Source organism: Bubalus bubalis, chromosome 13 (assembly GCF_019923935.1).
Source record: "Bubalus bubalis isolate 160015118507 breed Murrah chromosome 13, NDDB_SH_1, whole genome shotgun sequence".
NCBI lineage: Eukaryota > Metazoa > Chordata > Mammalia > Artiodactyla > Bovidae > Bubalus > Bubalus bubalis.
The window spans coordinates 75,906,587-75,934,325 of NC_059169.1; the positions used below are offsets into that span (position 1 = coordinate 75,906,587).

General features: G+C 43.5%; 1 protein-coding gene across 7 annotated transcripts in view; it reads left to right on the forward strand.

Moving 5' to 3' along the window:
• Positions 1–27,739, forward strand: part of ENOX1 (ecto-NOX disulfide-thiol exchanger 1) — a 303,170-nt gene that overhangs the window by 93,576 nt on the left and 181,855 nt on the right. For all 7 annotated transcript variants that reach the window (XM_044926837.2, XM_044926836.2, XM_044926838.2 and 4 more), the window contains exon 4: positions 26,829–27,002. In XM_044926837.2, coding sequence (XP_044782772.2) covers positions 26,829–27,002 — 174 coding nt within the window. The remainder of the gene's footprint in view (positions 1–26,828; positions 27,003–27,739) is intronic.

The window sequence follows — 27,739 nt, forward strand, 5'->3', positions numbered from 1 at the left end:
TGTTAAATCACCTTTGCATTCCTGTAATAAACCCTACTTTGTTGTAATGTGTTATCCTTTATACAGATCACTAGATTAAATTTCCTAAAATTTTTCATCAAAGATCATGACTGATATTATCTATGTTTTTCTTTTCTTCTATTCTTTTCTTTCTTCTATTTCTTTTCTTCTTTGCCTGGTTTTGGTATTAGTGTAATGTTGGCATCATAAAATAAATTGAAAAGTATTGCCTTCTCTTCAGTTTTCTGAGTTTATAGAGAATTAATATTATGTTTTATTTAGTATTTAATTTATGCTAGGGTACAATTCTCTAGTGTAGTCATCTTGGACCTGAGTTTCCTTGTAAGAATGATTTAATTATGAATTCAGTTCCTGTAATAGATATTGGACTATATAGATTATTTACATTTACTTTAGTGAGTTTCACTAATATGTGTCTTTCAAGGAATCTGTTCCATCCAAGTTGTCCAATTTGTTGACATAAATTTGTTCGCAATATCAAGTTATACTTATTAGGATCTGTAATTACGTTAGCTCTCTCATGCCTAATATCCGTATATGTTGTATCTTCTGTCTTTTTTGCTTCCTAATCCCGGCTAAAGGTTTATCAATTTCACTGATTTTCACAAAGAACTAGCATTTGGTTTCATTGATTTTTCTCCATAACTTTAATGTTTTATATTTGATTCCTGTTTTTACCTGTTTTTGCTGTTTATATTATGCTTAATTTACTCATCACTTTTTCCAGACTTTTAAGGTGGAGGTCAGTTTCACTGATTTGAGACTCTTTTCTAATTGGGCAGTGTTGTGCCGTAAATATCCCTCTTAAGTATTGCTGTAGCCACGTCTCATGAAGTTTGGTTTGTTGTATATATTTTCATTTAATTTAAAATATTTTTAAATTTCTCTTTTGATTTCTTCTTTGACCCTACAAGTTATTCAGAAATACAAGTTATTTTCCAAATATTTGATTGTCCAAGTGCTTTTCTGTCATTACTTTCTGATTTTATTTTATTGTGGTTGGAGAATATGCTTTTTATGACTTGTATCTTTGTAATTTTATTGAGATTTGCTTTCTGCTCAGAATATGGTCTATTTGGTAAATGCACTGTGTATAATTGAAAAGAATGTTTTCTCCTATTGTTAAGAGAAGTGTTCTACAATGTTAGTAGGTCACATTGATTGATAGTGTTTAAGCTTTCTGTATTCTTACTGGTTTGCTGCCTACTTGCTCTGGCAAGTTGTTACTAGGGAGTTATTGAAATCTCTGTAATTATGGATTTTTCTGCATCATCTTTCCGTTCTGTTAACGTTTATGTCGAGTATTTTTAAAGTCCTTTTATTTGGTGCAGAAATGTTTTGGGATCATTATGTTCTCTTAATTATTTGACTCCTTTATTATGTTGAAGTGACCCCTTTATATCTGATAAGTTTTTGTTCTAATACCCATTTTGTCTGGTACTAATAATAGCTTTCTTCCCGTTTCCTTTTGGCTAGTATTAGCATGGTACAGAATTTAAATACTTTTAACCTATTTACGGTTTCAGATTTAACATGAGTTACTTGTAGGCAGCATATAGTTGAGCCTTGCCTTTTTAATCCAATCTAACAATCTCTGTCTTTTAATTAGGGTATTTGGACTGCTTGCCTTTAATATGATTATCAGTTGGGTTAAAATCAATCTGACTGATGGGTTTTATTTATCTGTTCTGATCTTAATGCCAGCCTTTCTGTTTTTCTCTGTTCTTTTCAATTGAGTATCTTTTACAATTCCAATTTTCTCTCTTGTTGACTTATCACTTCATGTATAGTACAAGAACCATAAACAATATAATTTTATTTCCCTCCCTTGTTTTATGTGCTATTTGCTTTTATACATTTTACTTCTACATTTGCTATGAACCCAAAATACATTGCTAGTATTTTTGCTTTTTCAATTATCTTTTAAAGAAATATAAAAATCTGTTTTACACGGAATTCTGTATTTACCATTTCCCTTTTTCATCTTCCCTTTGTGTAGAATAAGGCTAAAATTTACATTTCCTTTCACTTTTTTTTACTGTCTTTTTGTTGTTCAGTGGCTCAGGCATGTCCAACTCTTTGCAACCCCATGGACTGCAGCACGCCAGGCTTCCCTGTCCTTCACCATCTCCCAGAGCTTGCTCAAGCTCATGTCCATTGAGTCAGTGATGGCATCCAACCATCTCATCCTCTTGTCACCTACTTCTCCTCCTGCCCTCCATCTTTCCAAGCATCAGGGTCTTTTCCAATGAGCTGGCTCTTTTCTTGCATCAGGTGGCCAAGGCACTGGAGCTTCAGCATCAGAATCAGTCCTTCTAATGAATATTCAGGGTTGATTTCCTTTAGTATTGACTAATTTGATCTCTTTGCTGTCCAGAGGACTCTCAAGAGTATTCTCCAGCACCACAGTTCGAAAGCATCAATTCTTCATTGTTCAGCCTTGTTTCTGGTCCAGCTCTCATATCTGTACATGACTCCTGGAAAAACCATAACTTTGATTATATGAACCTTTGCAGACAAAGTGATATCTCTGCTTTTTAATACTCTGTCTAGGTTTGTCATAGCTTTTCTTCCAAAGAAAATAAAGTCTATCACTCTTTCCATTGTTTCCCCATGTATTTGCCATGAAGTGATGGGACCAGATGCCATGATCTTAGGTTTTTTTTAATCTTAAATTTTAAGCCAGCTTTTTCACTCTTCTCTTTCACCTTCATCAAGAAGTCCTTTAGTTCCTCTTTGCTTTAGGTTGGTGTCATCTGCATGTCTGAGGTTATTGATATTTCTCCTGGCCATCTTGATTCCAGGTTGTGATTCCTCCAGTGTGGCATGTCACATGATGTACTCTGTATAGAAGTTAAATAAGCAGGGAGACAATATACAGTCTTGATGTACTCCTTTCCCAATTTGAAACCAGTCCGTTGTTCCATGTCCTGTTCTGTTGCTTCTTGACCTGCATACAGGTTTCTTGAGAGACAGGTAAGGTGATCTGGTATTCCCATCTCTTTAAGAGTTTTCCACATTTTTTTGTGATCCACACAGTCAAAGATTTTAGCATAGTCAATGAAACAGAAGTAGATGTTTTTCTGGAACTCCTTTGCTTTTTCTATATTCCAAATGATGCTGGCAGTTTGATTCTGGTTCCTTTGCCTTTTCTAAATTCAGCTTTTACATCTGGAAGTTCTCAGTCCATGTCCTGCTAAAGTCTAGCTTGACGGATTTTGAGCATTAACTTGCCAGCATGTGAAATGAGTACAGTTGTGCAATAGTTCTTGGCATTGCCCTTCTTTGGGATTGGAATGAAAACTGACCTTTTCCAGTCCTGTGGCCACTGCTGAGTTTTCCAAATTTGCTGGCATATTGAGTGCAACACTTTCACAGCATCGTCTTTTAGGATATGAAATAGCTCAGCTGGAATTCCATCACCTCCCCTAGCTTGATTTATAGTAATGTTTCCTAAGACCTACTTAACCTCACACTCCAGGATGTCTGGTTCTAGGTGAGTGACCACACCATCGTGGTTATTTAGGTCAAGAACCTTTTGTACAGTTCTTCTTGCCACCTCTTCTTTATCTCTTCTGCTTCTGTTAGGTCCATACCGTTTCTGTCCTTTATTGTGCCCATCTTTGCATGAAATGTTCCCTTGGGATCTCTAATTTTCTTAAAGAGATCTCTAGTCTTTCCCATTCTATTGTTTTCCTTTATTTCTTTGCATTGTTCATTTAAGAAGACTTTCTTATCTCTCCTTGCTGTTCTTTGGAACTCTGCATTCAGTTGGGTATATCTTTCCCTTTCTCCTTTAGCTTTCACTTCTCTTCTTTCCTCAGCTGTCTATAAGGCTTCTTCAGACAACCATGTCTTTTTCTTTGGGATGGTTTTGGTCACTGCCTCCTGTACAGTGTTTCAAACCTTCATCTGTAGTTATTCAGGCACTCTATCAGGTCTAATCCCTTGAATCTATTTGTCACTTCTACTGTATAATCATAGGGGATTTGACTTAGATCATACCTGAATGACCTAGTGGTTTTTCCTACTTCAGTTTAAGTCTGAATTTTGCAGTTTTCAGACTTAATTTTACAATTTTACTGCCTAAAGGACTTTATTTAATATTACCATGGTGTAGATTGACTGTGTTGGATTCTTTGCTTTTATGTCCAGAAATGTCAATATGTTGCTTTCATTTTTGAAAGCTTTTTTTTTTTTGGTACAGAATTCTATGTTGACAATTTTTTTTGTACAATTCTTTAAAGGTTTCATTTCAATCATTTAGCTTGCATTTTTTTTCAATAAGAAATCTGTTCTCATTATTATCTTTATTCCTCTGTATATAACATATCTGTTTTTCTCGGGATGCCTTTAATAATTTTTCTTTATCCCTGGTTTTAAACAACTTGATTATGATGTATCTTGATATACTTTTCTTCATTATTTTTTTTTTTTACCATGTATTCCTTAGCTTCTTGGATTTCTGAGTTTATGGTTTTTATCAAATTTAGAGACTCTTCGGCCATCAGATATTGTTCTGACTCAATTACCTTCTTTCAGAGAAAGTAATTACAAGTATATTAGGCCGTTTGTCTTTGTACCGCAGCTCTTTTTATGTTCTGTTTATATTTTTCTTATTTTTACCCCTGTGTTTCATTTTTAGGTGGTTCCTATTACTATTGTCTGCAAATTCACTATCTGTAATTTAATTTTTATCTGCTGTTAATTTTATGCGTATTTTCATGTCATGCGTTATACTTGTCACCTCTAGAAGTTCAATTGGATTTACTTTTAATTAAGTTCAACTTGTATTTTTTAAATCTTCCATGTCTATATAATGTGTTCAGTCTTCTGTATTCTATCTCCTTGAACACATGGAGCACAGTTGTGACCATTTTAATTTTCTCATCTACTAATGGTGTCTCATAAATAATTAATGTTATTTATGTTATTGTTTCTACAGATGTGTGTTTCTCTTTATTGTAGGTCACATTTTCTTCTTTAAGTGCCTGGTGTATTTCTTTCTTTTGCTGTAACTAGTTACCACAAACTTAGAGGCTTAAAACAACACAATTTATCAGTGTACACTTCGGTAGGTTAGAAGGCCTTGTTAGGCTCAAATCAACATGTCATCAACTCTGCATTCCTTTCTGGAGGCTCCAGAGGAGAAACTGCTTCCTTGCCTTTTCCAGCTTCTCAGTGTTGCCTGCATTCCTTGGCGTATGGCTCCCGTCCGTCTTCAAAGCCTTGTAATGTGGGTTGAATCCTTCTCACATCAAATCATTTTAACTTTTTCTTCTGTCCCCCTCTTCCCCATGTAAGGACCCTTATGATTATATTCGGCCCCCTAAATCATCCAGGGTCATCTCTCTTAAGGTCAGCTGTTTTGCAACTTTCATGCCATCTGCAGCCTTAATATCCCTTAACCATATAAAATAACATATTCCCAGATTTGCGTTAGCCTATCACATGTGGAAGTAATTTTTCATTGGTTGCCAAACATGAATTTCACCTTATTAGGTGTTGGATATTTTTTTTATTCCTCTAAATATCCTTGAGGTTTATTCCAGGAGACATTTAAGTTAATTGGAAATAGTCTCAACCTTTTAAGTCTTGCTTTGAAGCTGGCTCAGCTGGTAAAGAATCCACCTGCAATGTGGGAGACCTGGGTTCAATCCTTGGGCTGGGACAATCCCCTGGAGAAAGGAAAGGCTACCCACTCCAGTATTCTGGTCTAGAGAATGCCACGGACTGTATAGTCCATGGGGTCGCAAAGAGTTGGACACGACTGAGCGACTTGCACTTGAGGCTTTATTAATCTAGGGTTAATTTTGCCCTACCAATGAGGCCATACTATTCAGGGTATTCTACCCAATACTTGAGAATTGTGAGACTTTTCTGCTGTGGCTGATGAGGGCACAAACTCTCCCCAGCTTTGTGATCACTAGGGATTTGTTCTTCCAGTCCTTTTCAGTGGTTCTTCTCTCAGCCTTGAATAGTGTCCTCATATGCATTTATCACCAGTCCTCAGCGGAAGTCTTGAAGTAGGTCCTCTTAAGTCTGGGAGCTGTGTGTTTGTGGGCGTGTGTGTACATACACATGTGTCTGTAGTTCTTTTCTCCAGCACCCTACCCTGTAAGCTCTGATGGACTTGACCTCCCCAGACTGCCTATTATGTCTTCACTTGAGGAAGCTGCAGGGCTCCTCCTCCCTGTGCTGCGTCCTCTCTTGGAAGTACCCTGGGAGTCACGTGGCTTGCCTTGTTTGTTTCCCCGTCTCTTAGGAATGATTGTCTTATACTGCCTGATGTCCATTATCTGAAAACCACGTTTCATCTATTTTATCTGGCTTTTTCATTGTTTCAGGTGGGAGAGCATTTTCAGTCTCTGTTACTCTCATCTCACCAGAAGCAGAAGTTTAAACATTTTCCACATTTTTCGTTTGAATAAGGGAAACAATGATACCCAAATATTTAACAACTGTTAGGTCTTGGGCACTGACCAAACAACAGATACTGGCCTGAAATGGTGATAATGGCCATCCTGGTGTTTACCAGCTAAAGGTCAGTCCTGTGTAGTGATGAAACCCCATAATCCATCCAGTTCAGGGGCTTGTCATTGACAGTCCTGAAGTCACAAAAGGAGTTTTGCAGTAAGATTGACCTGGCTTTGCCTTCTGACTCAGCCATTGCTAAGTGACCACCTGACTTAAATTTCTTCCCTTCCTTAATTTCTCATGTACTGCTGTAGAAAAGGTTAATTTCTACAACTTGGATCAAGGTTGCTAAGGTCGCTAGCATCTTGCCATGCCTCTGGGATACTCAGTAAAAGTGAGTACCCTTCCAGACCCTAACCAAACCTTCCTCCATGGTCCACATGTGTTCTTCAAGGCCAGCCACAACTCAGAGGGCAATTCATCCAAAAAGAAAGCGGGGATTATACCCAGGAGCTCTTTGTGGAGGGAAGAGGCATGAAAGAGATGGTAAAGAAGCAGAAAATTGGGTAGTGATCACCATAACTCAGGAAACCTCCCAGTCATGCTGGTATAAAGTCAGTCCATGGGGGAGCTGGTGTCCATGGCCACCGGAGAGGACAGTGCTAGCAGGGCCAGGTGTGGAAGGGTAACGCAAGGGGAGAGGTACCTGAGCTCAGTTCTGAAAGCTTGGCAGGAGTCTGACCTGCATCCTCCCAGTGCATCCTTCTCTGCTTCTTAAGGTGATAACATTTCAGAGCCATCCTAGCAGAGCCCCTTGACAGACGGGGGCCAAGAAGAACAGTGTGAGGGGCACCTTGTGGGACTGGGTTTCTCTGGCATCATTCTCAGGGTTTGGGATTTCCTGCTCACATGTGTGGCTCTCTTTTTCACTCTCCACTGTCAGTGAATCAGGTAATGTCACCTGTACCATCAGCCCTTTCACTTCATTTTGAGATGCTTTTCAAAACATGAAGGCCCTTTGTATTTGTCACTTTTATTCTCCCTGGAAGTTTCTGTCCCGTTGGAGCCATGAAGCCCAAACCCTTGTTTTCAACCTTTTTGTGTCCCCAGCACCCAACTCAAGCTTTGTGGACAAGTGCTTGGTGATGACGGTGTTTAATAAGTGTGTCACAGAGTTCTCTGTTCAAGCCATCGAGTAAGGGCTGTTGCTGGTGTTAGTCGCTAAGTCCTGTCCAACTCTTGCGAGCCCATGGACTGTAGCCTGCCAGGCTCCTCTGTCCGTGGGATTTCCCAGGCAAGAATACTGGAGTGGGTTGCCATTTCTTTCCCAGGAAGTCGAGACCAAACAAACCCACATCTGCATGGGCAGGTGGATTCTTTCCCACTGAGCCACCTGGGAAGCCCCAAGTAAGGTCCCAGAATCAAACTGCATGATTCACACTTGATACATGTCCTCCCAGTTCACTCTGTGATTTTAGCTCAACTTAGCTCTGTTTGTGCAATAGACACTTTATGCAGAAATTATTCCTTTCCCTCACACCTCTGTCCCATCACTGTGTGATGGAAGGAAGAAAAGTACCCATGATCAAGGTTTCAGATCCTTTTGACTGAAATACCACATGTTTAAAAAAACAAAAAAAGTGTTACGATCTGTTTTTGTTACAGTCAAAAGAAAAAAACCATAATTGAATAAGGGTCTGAATGCCCAAGCTAGCATTTCTACTCTGGCATTTCCGACAGATGGAGATTCCCCGTCCGGTTTCAGCCAGCAGCTGTAGGTTAGCAGAGCCTCAGACTCTGTCCCTGACAGATTTGTACCTCCGTCCTCCACTCCAGGGATGCTTCTGATATAAACTCAGCCTGATGGAGGCCTGTTGATCCAGAATGTCCCCAGAACTAAGACGAAGAGAAAGATATATAGTAACACAGATAAAGAAACAAAACACCAGACAGTCCTCTGCCCTCAAAGAGTCATTTGATAAATGTGGCAAAAATGACCGTGGTCAAAAGGGCAGCTCCAGCCCCGGGGGGCAGCCACTGTCTGACTTGGGAATGTATTTACAGAAGAAGTCGGTGCTCAGGCTCAGGGACCCAGTGGCTCAGCTGGGCAGATACTTGCAGTGAGAAGGCTCCTTGTCCTTCAGAGTGTGGACCGGCTGTTTTCAAGGGGATGGCGCGGATGCTGTGTAGGCCAGCATCCTCCTGAATTTTGCTGCCTCTTTCTTATGCGGCTACGTGCCCACGCGTCTGTGTCACAGTGTACTGAGCGCCACAGAGCCTGGGCTCCTGGCTTATCTCTGCTCCCCCAGCCACTAGCACATGACTTAACATCCTTGTAGATAATGAATGAGCAGAGATCTCAGAGGGACCCAGGACAGTAGATTTCTCAGCTCCTCAGTGTTCCAGCTGTAAAACTGAGTGATGGCCCTAATGTGGAGTATGGCGTGGTTGTGTTGGCACCATGGGTTATAGTGAGAAGAAAGAGGATATACCACACACACACACACATATACACATATATCATGCCCCTCTCCCCTCCCTCTCCTCCTTCCTGCCGTGCTCCTGTCTGCTCTTTAAAGCACAGTAATATACAAAATAATATATTGGATTCTCTTTCTGCACAGGAGAAGCACTTAGCACCACTGTGGAGCCCCAGAGGTCTCTGAAGTGGAAAAATCCTAACTATAATTTACATTTGGATGTTGCTTTCGGGTTTGTAAACGGCCAGCACATAAGTGTCCATCATGACATCTGGCATCCGCAGTGACAGTGGGGAGTAGGCAGGGCAGGTGGGCGCCTCAGGTCTGCAGTGAGGAGCCTGGGGGGGACGTGGGGCTGAGCCCTGCATGTCGAGCATCCTGGCTCTCCCCCTGTGCCCTGGGTTTCCTGGAAGACTACAGGCGAACAGGCCCTCACCACAGCCAGGAAGGGCTGGCCCACCGTCTGCCTCTCCTCCGAGTCCAGGGATGCTGTGGGCAAATGTCTTTAGTCTCCCAAAGCCCAGCCTCCTCACTCATGTTTAAAGGGGGAATGATCTTGGAGAGATGCAATGAGGACTAGCCCATTAAATGATGGAGAAAGGATGTTGGAAAGATGGTGTTGCGTAAAGGCTTAGTGACAGTTCAAAGCCAGAGGCCTCTGAGAATGAGCGTGAGGCAGGAGACATGGACCCCCAAATGAAGAACAAAAACATTCTGTGGATTTACCACTGGACAGAAAGTAATTTCAAATGAAGATCTGTGGACTAATCTCTGCTCCTCACCCTGAACTCTCCAGGAAAAAAAAAAAAAAATTACGATCTATTTTTCATGCCAGGAATGAATTCGCTGAGTTTTTCATATTGAGGGATTGACACCCTGGAGGAGGACTTGACCAAAACATGTTGTTTGGAGATATTCCTCAAAGTCTAATACCACATTCAGCTCAAAAGGCTGAATTCATTTTAAATGGCAATTTCTTAGCAAAATTATTCCACCTTAGTTTACTTCTCTGAAAAAAAAATCAGCCACTGAGATTTCTCAGGGTATAGCTAGAAATGACAGGCTATCAGAGAGTATGGTTTGGCATCTTCTAAATTAAAATTCATATTAACATATAAATAATTAAATCTGGCCAGAGCATCAGATGTAACAAAGTATTTTTAAAGTCTGGCACTGCTCAGTTTTAATTTATTTAAAGACTGTGTGTGTATGTATAAAGAAGCTTAATAACATAGACATGTTCATTTAAGTTAATAAAACAGGATTACAAAGGGAAAAACTAAATTTAAGGAGAAAGCAGACATGCCAGATATATGAATATCATGGTGTGTTTGGATATAGCAGCTAATATTCCTGCAGAAAAAGCTGAGTGTAAACAGCTCTGAATTCTCTAATTCTCATTTCCAGGCACAGAAAAATATCCTGGGCCCTCGGGGGCAGAGAGGAGTTTTTCCCTGGTGCTAAACTTACAGAGAAACGTTTCCTGTGTGAACCTGTACAGCTCTACCCCCTCTGTTTACCTAGAAAAGACCCTCTGATTTCCACCTAAAGAATTACTTCTTGGAATTTAGATAGATAACAGAACATCAACTTAGAAACAGAAGACTGCAGGAGGCTTTTTTTTTTTTTTTTTAAGGAAGGACACCAGGGCGATATTGTACCATGTACAAGTGTGGCTCACACATGCGTGCTCCACACCTGCGGTTCTCACACGCCTCAGCACCAGGGACCGGTTTCGTGGAAGACGATTTTTCCACGGACCAGGGAGGGGGGGCGGTTTAGGATGATTCAAGCCATTACATTTATTGTGTTCTTTATTTCTCTGATTATTACATTGTGATATATAATGAAATAACTGTACAGCTCACCACAACGCAGAATCGGATCAGCAGGCAATAGATTTTCGTGAAGAGAGCGCAACCTGGATCCGTGGCATGCGCAGTTCACGGGAGGGTTCGCGCTCCTATGAGAATCTAACGCCACCGCTGATCTGATGGGAGCCAGAGCTCAGGAAGCGATGTGAGCAATGGGGAGTGGCTGTAAATACGGATGAAGCTTGGCTCGCCCGCTCACCACTCAGCCTCCCGCTGGGCAAGCCAGTTCCTAACAGGCCGTGGACTGGCATCAGCCCGTGGCCCAGGGGTTGGCCCTGCTCTGCACACTCAAATATACGTGATACTCATCATCGAAGTGATTAGCTAATACGTATCAAGCATTTCTTATATTCCAGGCACTCTTCCAAGCCCTTTATGTGTTTTATGTAAGTCTCATGACCACCCTAAGATAAGTATCATTTTTATTCCTCTTTCTACAGATGAGGTATGGAGATAGGCTAGTTAGCTGGACAGGAGGGCAGGCCCGCCCTTGAATTCAGGACTCAGACCATTTCTTAATCCGTTGCAGCCTTTCTGTTTGATTTCTCTTTCCTTTCCATCTTCGGCTATTATTTTCCCCCATATTTCCTCATTCCTACCCAGAGTCTACATTTCCTTTCGTTCCCCCTCCATCTTTATTTTCCCCCATCTTTATTTTTCCCTTAATTGAACATAATATAAAATCAGAGATGTATATTAAATATGGCTTATGCTCCCTTTGTAAAATGTTAGCAGTAGATGAACCTGTATTTTATTTCTACCTCTTTTGTAAGCTTGCTTTGATAAAGTGACTCTGACTTATGCCATTAGATTATAGGATTCCCTTTGGCATGAAAGTAAGTTGTAGTTAAAAAAAAAAAAAATGGTACCCATTCCTGCCCTGAATTTTTGAAGTGCACCCAAGCAAATTGACTTTGTACGAATTTAGATGATACTGTACCACCCTCCTGTCTCTCCATCCCATGGCTGTAGGATCAGGTCTGTGTTTTGCAGCCATGAGCTGGCAGGAGGGTGTTAAATGCGACACTGACGAGCGCCGAGACCTGTCCTGTAGTGTCCTCTGTGGTCTTGAGCAGCCCCTCGCTCCTCTGCCTCTCAGACTCATTATCGGTAACATGTGAGTAACAATCACAACCACATCATTTTCCAATGATAAGAAGAGGAATGACTGGCAGAAACCCTCATCGCTCTCACTGTTCAGTTAATAAGCTAAATATCAGTATAAAGAACACCAGATAGCATTTGCTCTAGAATCTTCCATGAATCTGTGCAGTGACCCTACGGTTCTAACCACCGTGCATTACCTTGTCTTGTCCCCTTAGTAAGAACTCTTGTCAGTTCTGTGAATTTTGCAGTTTCTTTCATTCACTTCACAAATATTTCTTGAGGGTGACACCAGGTGCCAGGGACTGTATTAGACCCAAGAGTTAAGGTGATATTCCCACAGTGGAAAAATTAAATTAATATTAGATTAGTCTGTGATTTAAATACAACGCACGATTTGAAGTTTCCTTTAGAAGTGTGAAGTGTTTACTTGAAAATAGGTTCTAATTTCTCTCCAAGTCCACAGCCCTGTGCTGATCTTTTTTTTTTTTTTTCATTTTAAAATTAGTTTTTATTGTTCAATTTTTTTTTAATTTTATTTTATTTTTAAACTTTATTGAAAGAGACCAACTATGTGTTCCTTCCGCCCCATCAAACAGTAAGTTTAAATCGAAACCTACATAAATTGTTTAAGATAATATGCTGTGAATGTTTTCTTTGAAGCTACACGTTGAATATGCTTTTCTTTGTTCCGGTTTAAATTTATGAGATGTTACCTATCTCCCAGATGCCTTTGCAACTGAAACTAAGGTTGATAAATAAAACGAAAAGGTTAGGTCCTGTCTATTACCTTGGAAAGATGTAGGTTTCACAGGTAAGATCTCTATAAAGACGTTCCGAGGCTGTGAAATACCACCTCTGCATCTGATGCAAGGAGCCAACTCATTGAAAAAGACCCTGATGCTGGGTAGGATTGAAGGTGGGGGAGAAGGGGACGACACAGGATGAGATGGTTGGATGGCATCTCTGACTCCATGGTTATGAGTTTGAGTAAACTCCAGGAGTTGGTGGTGGACAGGGAAGCCTGGCATGCTGCAGTCCATGGGGTCGCAAAGAGTCAGACACTACTGAGTGACTGAACTGAACAGCGGGCTTTATATCAATATCACACCTGGCAATTACCCTGACCTCAAAGAAGAGGAAACGTCTCTGCAGAATGAAGAGGCATTGAATTCCAGAAACAAATATGTGGACATAAACTCTCTAGCCTTTCTATGTACACGGGAGTATCTCCACTTCTTGGAAAGATTGGCAGATAAACAGATAAATAAATGGGTAAAAATTAAAGACCGCTTCTTACGTGCTTGACTGAATAGTCAAAAATATTTCTCAGCATTCAACAGCGTTTCGGCTCTACTTTCTGCTCCCATGCCATGAGCGTGTCAGTGAGGACAAAGCCGAGAACACCACGAGCCTATTCAGTCCTTTCCCCCCTATCATTATGTAACAGTCCTGCTGTACGAAGTCACTTAACATCGTACAGAGAGAAAATTAATCATCGGCTAATGAGATAGGGATGTGAAAAGTTTGAAAGAAGCAATTTAGAGGCCCCAATTAGGGTCTATTCTTGTGGGCCTCCTGTGAGCATCACTGGCTGATCCCAGGTCTAGGGGGGTGAGAAGGGGATGAACGGGGAGAGAGCAGGGGTGGGGGAGGGCAGGAAAAGAGGGAGGAAGGGAAAAGAAGCTTCTGGGCAGACAAAGAGGCTTTCACAGCGCTCCGGATGAGAGCTGCTGCTGCTGCTGCTGCTGCTGCTAAGTCACTTCAGTCGTGTCCGACTCTGTGCAACCCCAGAAAAGGCAGCCCACCAGGCTCCACCATCCCTGGGATTTTCCAGGCAAGAACACTGGAGTGGGTTGCCATTTCCTTCTCCAATGCATGAAAGTGAAAAGTGAAAGGAAAGTCGCTCAGTTGTGTCTGACTCTTAGCGACCCCATGGACTGGAGCCCACCAGACTTCTCCATCCATGGGATTTTCCAAGCAAGAGTACTGGAGTGGGGTGCCATTGCCTTCTCCAGGATGAGAGCTAATGCGAGCCTAAATAGCCATGGGGTGGGGGGGGGAGATGGCGTAGAAAACCCTTCATGAATAGGTCTGTCTAAAAGGCCTGCCCTGGATATTTGCCCACAAGAGGTTACAAACTGGAAACTGAGAGGAAGGACAGGTACCAGTGAAATAAATAGGAAAGGGGCTTCTCTGGGGGTCCAGTGGTGAAGACTCCACACTTCAAATTCAGGGGACATGGGTTTGATCTCTGGTCGAGAAACTAGGAGATCCCACATGCCACATGACGTGGCCCCCCAAAAACAGAAAACCCTAAAGTTACTTCATCTGCTCAAGAACATCTCGGTGGACTGGAGTAGGGTGGATGTCCTATACACTGTGAATAGTTTGCCATGGAGAACATTCAGCCAAGACACAGAAAACAAGCGGGAGAGGGCCAGGAGGCCGCAGAGCAGGGGAAAGAACTCAGTGCTGTCCCATCGCCTCCTGGCGAATAGACGGGGAAACAGTGGCTGACTTTACTTTCTTGGGTTCCAAAATCACTGCAGATGGTGACTGCAGCCATGAAATTAAAAGACACTTGCTCCTTGGAAGAAAAGCTGTGATGAACCTAGACAGAACATTAAAAAGCAGAGACATTACTTTGCCAATGAAGGTCCATCTGGTCAAAGCTACGATTTTTCTGGTGGTCATGTATGGATGTGAGAGTTGGACTGTGAAGAAAGCTGAGCGCCGAAGAATTGATGCTTTTGAATTGTGTTGGAGAAGACTCTTGAGAGTCCCTTGGACTGCAGGGAGATGCAACTAGTCAATCCTAAAAGAAATCAGTCCTGAATATTCATTGGAAGGACTGATGCTGAAGCTGAAGCTCCAGTACTTTGGTCATCTGATGCAAAGAGCCAACTCATTGAAAAAGACCCTGATGCCGGGTAAGATTGAAGGTGGGGGAGAAGGGGATGACAGAGGATGAGATGGTTGGATGGCATCACCGACTTGATGGACATGAATTTGAGTAAACTCCAGGAGTTGGAGACAGACAGGGAAGCCTGGCATGCTCCAGTCCAGGGGTCACAAAGAGTTGGACACGACTGAGCGACTGAACTGAATTGATGAGCTTCCAACACAAGGAAGTAGGGGTCACCCTGTGTGCTGGGAGACTTGGCAATGGCCCTCAAAACTGGAGCCAATGAGCAACAAAGTCTTCAGAAGAAATAAGCATTAAGGGGAAGGCAACTAAATGGGATATGTCTAAGGGCATCTTCTCTCCTGTGGCCAAGCGTGACCTGCAAAGAGAAATTTGCTGGGGAATTGGATGGGGCAGGAACTTACTGAAAGACTTGTCCTGCTTTCGTATAAGACGCTGAAGGCCCGGGAGGGAACGTTCAAGACAGGAGGAGAACCTAAAAAACACAAATCGGGGAAAACACAGAGCAGAATGCAGAACCATCTGTTTTGTTTCACAGTGCCCAACTGCAGTGCCCCATGACAGCACCCTGAGGAGACAAGATGCGTGTTCCAGTGGATTGGGGTCCCTCGATGGATGTCACCTTTGTGATGGAACTGCCAGAAAGACCCAAATCACGAATGGACATGAAGCTGTGGGCACCACCTGGCACAGAGCGGGCACTCCAACGTGACCACTGTCTTTCAGTCACGACGCATCCAGTCAGCAAAACCACAGAGTTCAGAATTCAGAAAGGGAGTGAGCACTCCTGATCAGAGGGGCCAGTGTCTGCATGGCCTGTTTCTGGGGAAGACCCCCAGACCTCAGGAAAGGGGGTCTTTGAGGACAGTAACACGTAGAAGGACTATAGGAGCAGGATGCCCAGGGCGGCTGAGAGGAAACTCAGGTGTTCCTGTGACCATTCTTCATGGGTTTGAGCAGTAAAGGTGGGAGAGAACTCGACCTGGGAATAGCCCAGGAGTCCAGGCCAAAGACAGCAGATAGACTGTTGTTGTTCAGTTGTGTCCAACCCTTTGTGACCCCCACGGACTGCAGCACACCAGGCTCCTCTGTCCTTTCCTTCACCATCTCCCAGAGTTTGCTCAAACTCTGTCCATTGAGTTGGTGACACCATCCAACCATCTCATCTTCTGCCACCACCTTCTCCTCCTGCCCTCGATCTTTTCCAATATCAGGGTCTTTCCCAGTGAGTCAGCTCTTTGCATCAGGTGACCAAAGTATTAGAGCTTCTGCATCAGTCCTTCCAATGAGTGTTCAGGGTTAATTTCCTTTAAGATTCACTGGTTTTATCTCCTTGCTGTCCAAGGGACTCTCGAGAGTCTTCTCCAGTCCCACAGTTCGAAAGCATCAATTCTTCTCTGCTTATCAGTCAGTATCTCATAGTGAAAACCATTAGAGGGACTTTCTTAGGGGTCCAGGGGTTAAGATTCAGCTTCCAGTGCTCAGGGGGTGTGGATTCAATCTCTGGTGGAAGAGCTAAGATCCCACATGCCTCCAGGCCAAAAAACTGAAACATAAAACAGAAGCAATATTGTAACAGATTCAATAAAGACTTTAGAAAATGATCTACATCAAAAAAAAAACAAAAGTTGGACAATGGAATGGGTTATCCTGGGAGGCAGCAAATACAGAGGTGGTTGTCACTAGGTGTATCCCAATAAAGGCAGGATGCAGAGGTGTTGGAGACTACAAATGCATGATAACTAAGCCCAGGACTTCCGATTCCAGTTCCAACTGTATGCCTCTTCAGCTCTGTTGCTTTGGGCAAGTCACTTCACCTCTCTGGGCTTCAGTTTTCTCATCTCCAAATCGAGATGGTAGGACTAGGAAATGCCCAAGTCCCCTGCAGCTCTGAAATGTGATGGTCCGTGATAATGCCCAGTCGCCTTTGCTTCCTTCTCTGATCGAGCCCATCCTGCCTGGCAGGCACCGCCCACCATCTTTATGCCTCACTGGTGAGGCCACTGTGTCTGAGGAGCATGTTCCGCAAGCCCGGGGGACACAGAGCGGCTCCCTTGGAGTGTGACGGCTCGGGCCTCTGTACCCAAACTGCCCTGGCAGAAAATTCAAATCCCCCGGCCCTCAGCGTGAATGAATTTCCCAGAACCTTTGATGGGCGTTTACCTCCCACTCCATCAGAACGTGTCTGGTTCCCACGTGCACGTTACTAGAAAAATCTGACAGAGCCCTTTCCAGCCGTCAGTTCTCCTCTGCACCAGTTTGGGTCAGAAGTTCTGAAAATCCCGTTCGCTTGGCATCATGTCATATTTACAGACACGGGCACAGATCTTCTGTCTCAAGTTAGCTGTTGACAGCTGCGTTTCCTCTAACTGCCAGCGTTGCATCTGCCATAGGAGACAGCCGGCTTTACTGATGGCATGAGGTCTTTGCCTGTAAGGCGTGCACAGCCGGGCGGGGCTCCAGGAGCTTACTTGGGATAGCACCTTGGGATTAAATGGCACACACATCTCTCCGCCTCCCGGTCTCTTCGGGAAGATCACAGCAGCATTTTCAATTTTGCTTTCCTCAAGATTCTGCTAGTTCGTGTGCCTGCATGCTAAGTCACTTCAATCGTGTCCGACTCTTTGTGACCCCATGGACTGTAGCCCGCCAGGCTCCTGTGTCTGTGGGATTCTCCAGGCAAGAATACTGGAGGGGTTTACTGTGCCTTCCTCCAAGGGAATCTTCCGAACTCAGGGATCGAACCTGTGTCTCTTACGTCTACCTGCATAGCCAGGCAGGTTCTTTACCACTAGCGTCATCTGGGAAGCCTCACATAACCGTTTAAAAGTACACAATTACATTAATGTACAGTCTTTGTGATCAGATTGTTCTCAACAAACATATAGCAGTCTTCTAGGATTGTTTTTCCAGAGGAAAAACCGAAGGGCTGTTCTGCCCACAGGGGGCTTGCTTTGAACACTTCTTCTAAGAGAATATTTAGAACTATCTTTGTGTTTCTGATCCTGATAAGGATGTTGTGGAAATACCTTTTTTATACGCCCAGTGCGTATGTAGAAGCCATCCTTTTTAAGACTGAGGTCAGCTGTCACCCCCGCCCCCCTTCTTGGATTCCTTCAATGATGCTGTCCCTCTGGATCAGTCTCCTACGGCTGTCAGAACAGAGAACAGAGTGAGAGGGCTTAAAGCAGAAATGTCTTCTCTCACAGTTTTGGAGGCGAGCAGTCCGGAATCAAGGTGTTGGCAGGGCTGTCTTATCTCCGAAGGATCTAGAGGAGAACCTGTTTCGCACCTTTCTCCTAGCTGCTGGTTTTCGTCAGTGCTCTGCTGGACTCCTTGGCTTGCAGCCTCCTCCTCTCAGTCACTGCCTCCATCTTCTCTGTGTGTCTGTCTGTGTCTTTCCTCTTCTTATAAGAACCCCAGTCCTGTTAGATAGGGCCCACCCTAAGCAGAGTATGACCTCACCTTAACTTGATCACATCCGCAAAGACCCATTTCTAAATAAAGTCACATTCTCAGCTCCCTAGGAGAATTAGGAATTCAACACACCTGTTTGGGGGACACAGTTTAAGCCATGACAACCCCTGCCCCAAACGGGTTCTGATGCCCCTTCTCTGTATTTCCGTAGCACCTCTTGGTTAAATGTTCCGCAACAGTTCTCCCACGGTATTGTCATTTTCTGTGTAGTTGTTTCTGCCACTAGACTGTTGATTTCACTAAGAAAGGACTCCCATCTTTGTCTTTGCAGGCCAAGTACCTAGCCAAAGCCCAGCGTTTAAATGTTAGTCAAATGAAATTTACCATCATCATGATTTTTTAAAGATAATTTTATGTATTTATTTATTTTTGGCTGTGCTGGGTCATGGAGAAGCAAATGGCATCCCACTCCAGTGTTCTTGCCTGGAGAATCCCGTGGATTGAGGAACCTGGCAGGCTATATAGTCCACGGGGTCGCAGAGAGTTGGACGTGACCGAGCTAACACTAGAGCGCTGCTGTGCGGGCTTGTCTCTAGTTCTGGCGAGCAGTGGCTGATCTCTGTTGCAGTGCACGAGCTTCCCATTGCAGCAGCTTCTCTTGTTGCAGAGCACAGGCTCTAGAATGCATGGGCTTCAGTTTTTGTGGTGCATGGGCTCTGTAGATGTGGTTTCCAGGCTCCAGAGCACAGGCTCAGTAGTTGTGACGCATGGGCTTAGGTGTTGTTCAGTCACTAAGTCATGTACGACTCTTTGCAATCCCATGGACGTCAGCACGCCAGGCTCCCGTGTCCTCCGCTATCTCCCAGAGTTTGCTCAAATTCATGTCCATTGAGTCAGTGATGCCATCCAACCATCTCATCCTCGGTCGCCCCCTTCTTCTCCTTCCTTCAATCTTTCCCAGCATCAGGGTTTTTTGTAATGAGTTTGCTCTTTGCATCAGGTGGCTGAAATATTGGAGCTTCAGCATCAGTCCTTCCAATGAATATTCTGGGTCGATTTCCTTCAGTTACTCTGAGGCATGTGGAATCTTCCCGGATAAGGGATGAAATCCATGTCTCCTGCATTGGCAGGTGGATTGTTTACCACTGAAACACCAGGGGAGCCCCAAGATGATGTTTTATGTGTATACAGTGTTGATAACATACTTATTTAAGGTTACATTAAGTAGGTATGAAAATCCATATTAATGTCGTAGGCAACCGTTACCGTTTGTTGACCATATGTTAGATGTTATGTTAAACACTTTGGGTTTTTATTTAATCCTGTTTAATCCACCCAAGAATATTAAGGTTGAAATATGATTATCCCCATTTTATGGCTATTATAAGTGAGATTTAACACGGTTAGTTCAGTTTCCTGAGGTCACACAGCAAGTACGTGGGAGACCCAGGGGCCTGCCCGTAGGCCGTCTGACTGCAGACGCGGGCACTTACAGGTCCGTACCCGGCTGTCCTGCAGACTGTCCTCTCTGACGCTCCCGCTTTGTGGATGGAGGGTGCCCAGCGTTCATGTTCGCCTTTACCTCATGAAGACGCTGAAGCTGAGAGGAGTTACGGAACTTCTGTTCACCTGGCTGTGCCCACATCTGTCTACTTCAGGGTCACCCTTTTTAGCATCTGCTTTTCCCTGTTGATCATGAAATGATTTTTAAGGCTATTAAAGGAAAGGCAGACCTGGATTGGAAAAAAGCATTGCCTTAATAATCCGTGAGCTTAACTGATCTTATGGAAGCAAAACTTGTCAATTGCAGTGTGAACCCTTGGGAAAAACAGCATCACCATCCTCAACTCCAAGAAAAAGAATGTCCCCATATATCCCATTGTTTTGAGTCAGCACTTCTTGAGAAAGGAGGGGAGTTACTGCACGTCTCTTGGGACCCCTCCTGCCTGTCTCTGCCTGTACATGCCCTGGGCCCTGAACCCCATGCCTGGCAGCTCCCTGGGCTTTCTCTGGTAGGAAATAAGGGGACCCCAGCACCCTGCTTCTGGGACTCAGCATCCCACTGGGTTGACCTGGCAGTACCCTGCCCTGTACTCTGGGACCTATAACCAGAGTGTCTGCTTCCTCCTGCAAACCCCAGGCGTCACTCCTGGCATCTAGGAGTATCTTACTTCTCCAGCTTGAGTCTCCACTCAGGTAACCTGCCCGATTGCCTAGTTTTTCTTGACCTGTGACCCCATAGTGTTGTTGCCAAACTCCAGTTTCCCCTGGAATGAGTCAGAGCCGTGGACCAGGGTGGCTTAGGCTTTGTGACCTGCAGACAGTGTCTCCTGGCAAAGTCGGCCAGCCTGGCTTCATGTTTTGTCTGCTGCTCACGATCTCTCGCCATCACTAGACCTCAGATGCTACCAGTTGGCCTGATTCCCACCTTTTCCCTCTTTTCTTCTCTTAGAGTGCTGTGTCCTGCCTCCTGGGCTGCCCTTGTTCTTGGCACTGACAGCATATGTCCGTCCACTCGGCCACAGTCCAGCCCACACCTGACTCAGTTCTGTCCAGCCTTGACTATACTATGCATTGCCTTTCTTTCAAATGGGATCTAGTGCTCACCTTAAATATGAGATTCTTTACGGAGGCAATGCCTGGAAGGACAGAAAAGGGGAAAGCCCCTGCTCGGGGCAGCAGTTGAAGAGAGCAGGAGGGATGGAGGGCAGCACAGAACCCAGCTCGGGGCCTCTGGCCTGGCAGAGGGCACACCTGGCCTTCAGTGGCCGCCATCCGGTGGTGCCACACTGGCTCGAATGGCAAGATCCCCTCATCACATCACGGCCGCAGCGTCACGTGCTCCCTGTGCTGTGGCCTCAGGATTATTCAGACTTCTCCCATCAGGCTCCCCCTGGCTGGCCCCTTCCTGGACGACTCTTAGCCCTGTGCACCTCCGTTCGCATGTCTCAGCTCTTCTGCTGAGGGTGGTCCTCATCCTTCCTGCTCTCTTCAAACTCTGTGATTTCTCCCAAGTGGGCAATGTGTTGCTGTTACCTGTGTAACTCCAGATCCTGGCAATTGTATGTGCTCAGCATGTGTCAAATGAATGAATGGATGGATGGATTCGACTGCCATACCTCAGAAGCTTGCAACACAAACCGCAAGTCGCCCTCTGAAAAATGGTCATCTGGTTGATAAAACACTAAACTGATTCAACAGGATTTTTGTTTCTGTTTTTGTCTTGTCTAATTGGGGAAAGACAATTAAATTATTTTCTGAGCTACAGCCTTGCTGTCTCTGTGATCGCAGCTAGCCATACAGAGAGCAGCTGGACCTGGCTGCAAACTTGGCAATAAGTGATGCTTCCTCTTGCTTAAGTATAGTTTCTAAAGAAAGAAACTGTAGCAGAAAGTTCTATTATATACTTGTCGTGTTCATTCACTCAGTCGTGTCTGACTCTTGGCAACCCAGTAGACTGTAGCATGCCAGGCTCCTCTGTCCTTCACTGTCTCCCAGAGTTTGCTCAAACTCATATACACTGAGTTGATGATGCCATCCAACCATCTCATCCTCTGCTACCCCCTTCTCCTCCTACCCTCAATCTTTCCCAGCATCAGGGTCTATTCCTGCGAGTTGGCTCTTCATATCAGGTGGCCAAAGTATTGGAGTTTCAGCTTCAGCATCAGTCCTTCCAATAAATATTCAGGATTGATTTTCTTTAGGATCAGATCAGTTGCTCAGTCATGTCCGACTCTTTGCGACCCCATGAATCGCAGCACACCAGGCCTCCCTGTCCATCACCAACTCCCGGAGTTCACTCAGACTCACGTCCATCGAGTCAGTGATGCCATCCAGCCATCTCATCCTCTGTCGTCCCCTTCTCCTCCTGCCCCCAATCCCTCCCAGCATCAGAGTCTTTTCCAATGAGTCAACTCTTTGCATGAGGTGGCCAAAGTACTGGAGTTTCAGCTTTAGCATCATTCCTCCCAAAGAAATCCCAGGTCTGATCTCCTTCAGAATGGACTGGTTGGATCTCCTTGCAGTCCAAGGGACTCTCAAGAGTCTTCTCCAACACCACAGTTCAAAAGCATCAAGTCTTCGGCGCTCAGCCTTCTTCACAGTCCAACTCTCACATCCATACATGACCACAGGAAAAACCATAGCCTTGACTAGACGAACCTTTGTTGGCAAAGTAATGTCTCTGCTTTTGAATATGCTATCTAGGTTGGTCATACCTTTCCTTCCAAGGAGTAAGCGTCTTTTAATTTCATGGCTGCAGTCACCATCTGTAGTGATTTTGGAGCCCAGAAAAATAAAGTCTGACACTGTTTCCACTGTTTCCCCATCTATTTCCCATGAAGTGGTGGGACCGGATGCCATGATCTTCGTTTTCTGAATGTGGAGCTTTAAGCCAACTTTTTCACTCTCCACTTTCACTTTCATCAAGAGGCTTTTGAGTTCCTCTTCACTTTCTGCCATAAGGGTGATATCATCTGCATATCTGAGGTTATTGATATTTCTCCCGGCAGTCTTGATTCCAGTTTGTGTTTCTTCCAGCCCAGCGTTTCTCATGATGTATTCTGCCTATAAGTTAAATAAACAGGGTGACAATATACAGCCTTGATGAACTCCTTTTCCTATTTGGAACCAGTCTGTTGTTCCATGTCCAGTTCTAACTGTTGCTTCCTGACCTGCATACAAATTTCTCAAGAGGCAGATTAGGTGGTCTGGTATTCCTATCTCTTTCAGAATTTTCCACAGTTTATTGTGATCCACACAGTCAAAGGCTTTGGCATAGTCAATAAAGCAGAAATAGATGTTTTTCTGGAACTCTCTTACTTTTTCTATGATCCAGCGGATGTTGGCAATTTGATCTGTGGTTCCTCTGCCTTTTCTAAAACCAGCTTGAACATCAGGAATTTCACGGTTCATATATTGCTGAAGCTTGGCTTGGAGAATTTTGAGCATTACTTTACTAGCATGTGAGATGAGTGCAATTGTGCGGTAGTTTGAGCATTCTTTGGCATTGCCTTTCTTTGGGATTGGAATGAAAACTGACCTTTTCCAGTCCTGTGGCCACTGCTGAGTTTTCCAAATTTGCTGGCATATTGAGTGCAGCACTTTCCCAGCATCATCTTTCAGGATTTGGAATAGCTCAACTGGAATTCCATCACCTCCACTAGCTTTATTTGTAGTGATGCTTTCTAAGGCCCACTTGACTTCATATTCCAGGATGTCTTGGTTTAATTTCTTTGCCATCCAAGGGACTCTCAAGAGTCTTCTCCAGCACCCCAATTCAAAAACATCAGTTCTTTGGCACTCAGCCTTCTTTATGGTCTAACTCTTACATCTGTACATGACTACTGGAAAAACCATAGCTTGGACTTTGTGGGCCTTTGTCGGCAAAGTGATGTCTCTGCTTTTTAATACGATCTCCAGGTTTGTCATAGCTTAATCGAATTATTTCTTGCTGCAGTTTCCCACCTCCTCCCTCTTTTCCCTGAGTGGAATTAGAGCTCACCATCTCTCAAGTTCAAAACAAGATGAGGAACTGACTCTGAGAACATCCATTGTCTCCTCACCTTTGTCTTGTTATGCATGTGTCTCTCACACCTTCAGAACTTGTGCGTTTTCTTTAATGCATACATCCAAAATAGATTGCTGTGCTGTTTGAGAAAACAGTTTTCATGTGTTCATATATTGTTAAAAAGTAATGGGTTCATAATTTTTTAAGTCTAATCTTTCTTACCTCTTTCCCTTAAAAACAGAATCTCAGATTCTTTGAGGTCCAACATAATTTAAGCACTAATTCCTTGCGAAGTGCTTTTCAGACTACTGCACTCACCATGCGGATTTCATTAAGCCCTCCCCAATCTCTTTGTATTCACGTCTCAGAAAAAGCAAAGTAACTCTTGCTGTGTATTCAGATTTTTGCTCAAGAGTTGTTAATCTTTTGTTTCTATTTCTGAAGATGTCTTTATTTATTTGGCCTTCAAAAAGAAAACAGAAGTCTGCTACAACTAAAAGAGAACTCAAGGGCTGGACCCCTCGTCTCATTTGGGGAAACATCTGGTTATTGTAATTCACAGAGCCCTCATTTCAGGGTTTGCAGTCCTGAGTGGTTGCAGCCTTAAATCACCCTGTGTTGGCAAACAATAGTAAGAGCCAGGCCAGGAAAGAAACAGACAAATCTCATGTATGGAATGAGATTAAATAAAGGCATCACCGTGCCAATATTCCCCTTGGCAATATGTCTATTTCTAATATGTTCTCCTTAGAAGCCAATAAGTTATGTCAGTGATGATGACATTGGAAGCCATTCTATTCTGGACTTTCTCCTTTAGAATTGGCATCTGGATCGGAAGGCTGTATCTTGATTTTTTTTTTTAAGAGTAGAGTACTTTTGTAGTAGTGGCATGCATTATGTGAATGATAGTGTTGGGTCATTCTCAGTGGAAACTTTCAAGTGGTTATAAAAAGAGATGTATTTAAAACCAGGGCCTGAGACCTGGGCCTTAGTTCTGACTCTGCCATTCGTTTGCTCTATGATGTTGGAAATCTGACTTTCCGGCTTTAAGCCTTGATTAGTTTATCTGTGAAATGGGAATAAGACTGAAACTTCATGAAAATTTCAAGTGAATAACCAGAGTGTTAGACCTGTCTCTGTCTCTTCCAAATTTTGATATTTGTATCTCACTTTGTTTTGAGCAGTTATCAGTGCAGAGTCCTGGAGTCCTCAGAGGCTCGTGCTCGCAGAGACTGTCCACTCAAAGCCCCACGTGAGAGACAAAGAAACTGAGAGCCATGATTATATAGAAGAAGGGCCTAGGATGTCAGGGCCACTGCTTTGAAAGACAATGCTTCTTTAGCATTTACATGGAGGGTTTCTTTACAAAAAAACCAAAAAGCAAAAACCAAACCCAAAACCCCACCTCCTTTTACTGAAGTGAGGCTGGTATGCAGTCAGATTAAATGAATCTCCTCATAAATGGGCCAGTGGTCCTCTTGGGGTCATAAAGCAGGATCACCCTGCTGCTTCTTCCATTCAGCCCAGAAGAGAAGCAGAAACACCCGCAGTAGCTGGAAGAAAGCTCTAACAGGCTTCTTCCCAGAAAGGGAAAGTTGGCGCTGGGCCTCTGTCCTGGCCTGTCTTAGCAAACAGAGCCTGGAGTTGTCCCTTCCTCACCTGCCTCTGGGCATAGCTGACCTGTCAGCTCAGCCAAGCAAAGAATGAAGCCTCCCAAGGGCCTGAGGCACCAGCTGGACATGAGCACCTCAAAGGAGAGGGGGCAGGAGGGAAGGAGGGGAATGAGCTAGAATAATGGCGGAAAAAAGAGAAATTACAGAAGAAAACTTCATTCCCAAGAGCGGTTGTGGAGGGTCACCAGGGCTACCGTCAGTGGCGTCTGAGCTGCCGATCTGTCTGTCTGGGAGCAGTACCACGCCGCCAGGAAAAGTATTTGTTATCTGAAAACGGAAGAATCCTCAGGAGAGAGATCTCCTTGCAGCTACTCACAAACACAGTACACTGTAACAATCCCCACCCTTAGAAAGGCCTTACTAATTAAAAAAAAAACTTTTATATCCCTTTGAAATGACTTCTTTTATTATCACACTAAAAAAAAAATTCAGTGTTTATATTGGAAAACCCATCCTTTTTGTGCCCTTCCATTTTTATTGCAGGGCATAAAGCTGTATTTTTTTTATTCCACAAATAAAGATTTCAGAAGGGCAGTCAATTATTTGCTGATTGAATTAGAGGAAGAATGTGTGATTATCCCACAGATCTCAGAAATGTATATAGCTAATTTTATGCCCACATGTATCTAACCCATGGGCTTCCCAGGTGTCTCGGTGTTAAAGAATCCACCCACCAGTGCAGGAGCCGCAGGAGATGTGGGTTTGATCCCTGGGTCAGGAAGATTCCCTGGGGAAGGAAATGGCTACCCATTCCAGTATTCTTGCCTGGAGAATCCCATAGACAGAGGAGCCTTGCGGGCTGTAGTCCATGGGATTGCAAAGAATCAGATTCGACTGAGTATGCAGATAATGTATCTAACCCAGCCTTCGTAATTATAATCACCCTTTGTTTTTTATTTCCCGGTGGAAATAGGATAGGTTGGACCTGAATGCATCATTATAAAGTATGCACATCTAAATTGAACTTTTCTTAAATCTAGGTCATTTGGATAAGAAGCCTCTTTTGATAAAACCAGGTTGACAGTTGGATTCACTGGGCACTTCAGTGTTAAATATATTCTTCCCACCTCCTTGGTCATAAGCCAGTCACATCTGCATTGGAAGTTAAGAAACAGAAAATAGAGTTGACAATAATAGCAGAGCTTCCTGGTTCATGGTTTTGCACTCTAATATGCTATCTTCTGTCCTGCTGTGTTAACATTTTAAATAACATATCTTCTTTTCCATGAAGCATTAAGTTCATCTTTACTCGTTACCTTTCTGTATTGCTATATTTATGCCAATGAGAAATTCCTAAAAAATAGAAAGCCGAAAGTCAAATCACCTTTGCGGGAAAACAGCAAAGTAACCACAGAAACTGATCTAAGATCCACCAGCCAAAATGATATCTTATGTACTTTACAGACTCGATCTGTGTACCAGGCTTTGATCCGGGCCTCAACATGATGACTGGGATCGCCCCTATTAATCCGATGATACCAGGCCTGGGGCTGGTACCACCCCCACCGCCAACAGAAGTGGCTGTTGTCAAAGAAATAATCCACTGCAAAAGTTGTACTCTTTTCCCTCAAAATCCAAGTAAGTGGCATCTGTGAGCAGTATTTGATCATCAAGTTTTAATTTCTTTGTCTTTTTTAAATATAGTATTCATTTTCCAAATATGACTCAAAGTTCTCCCACTTTGGTACGCAGAGTGGGGATCATGCTACAGAAGTCCTTTGTCTCTAGAACAGAAAAAATCTGTGGGTCCCTGTGTCTTTCCAGGAGCTGAATCGACACCATGAAGGGCACACGTGTGATTGGGGATGTATAAACAGCATTAAGAATCTTTTTTTTTTGCGCGCAATGAAGTCTAGCATTTGCTGCGGATCAGAGTGTGAAATATGTGCACACTTCCATCCATCTTCACAAATGCAGGAGAGAAACCCTGAAATGTGTTTTGCTAGATGGAAAACGGAATTAATTTGGCAGTTAGCAATTTTGGTGGGGGGAGCCCACATCTGCGAGCTCCTGGGCCAGATTGCCTTCACTTGAAGGAAACACAGATTTGATGAAATGAATAGGCCAGTTTTTTTTTTTTTTAATTTAACTTCTGATGCTAAGTTTATGGGCTTAAATAGCTGAATTTTTTTTTTATTCATATTAATCAGTGTTGCCTTTTTAAAGTGGACCTTCTAGAAGATTGCTTTAGTAATCTACATATAAACTAGGTAAAATGTTGTGACAGTGTACATTTTATCTTTTTATACAGCCTCCCTCAAATTTGGGAGTTTGCTCATTTAAATGTGAATAATTTTTTTTGAAAGCATATTTTT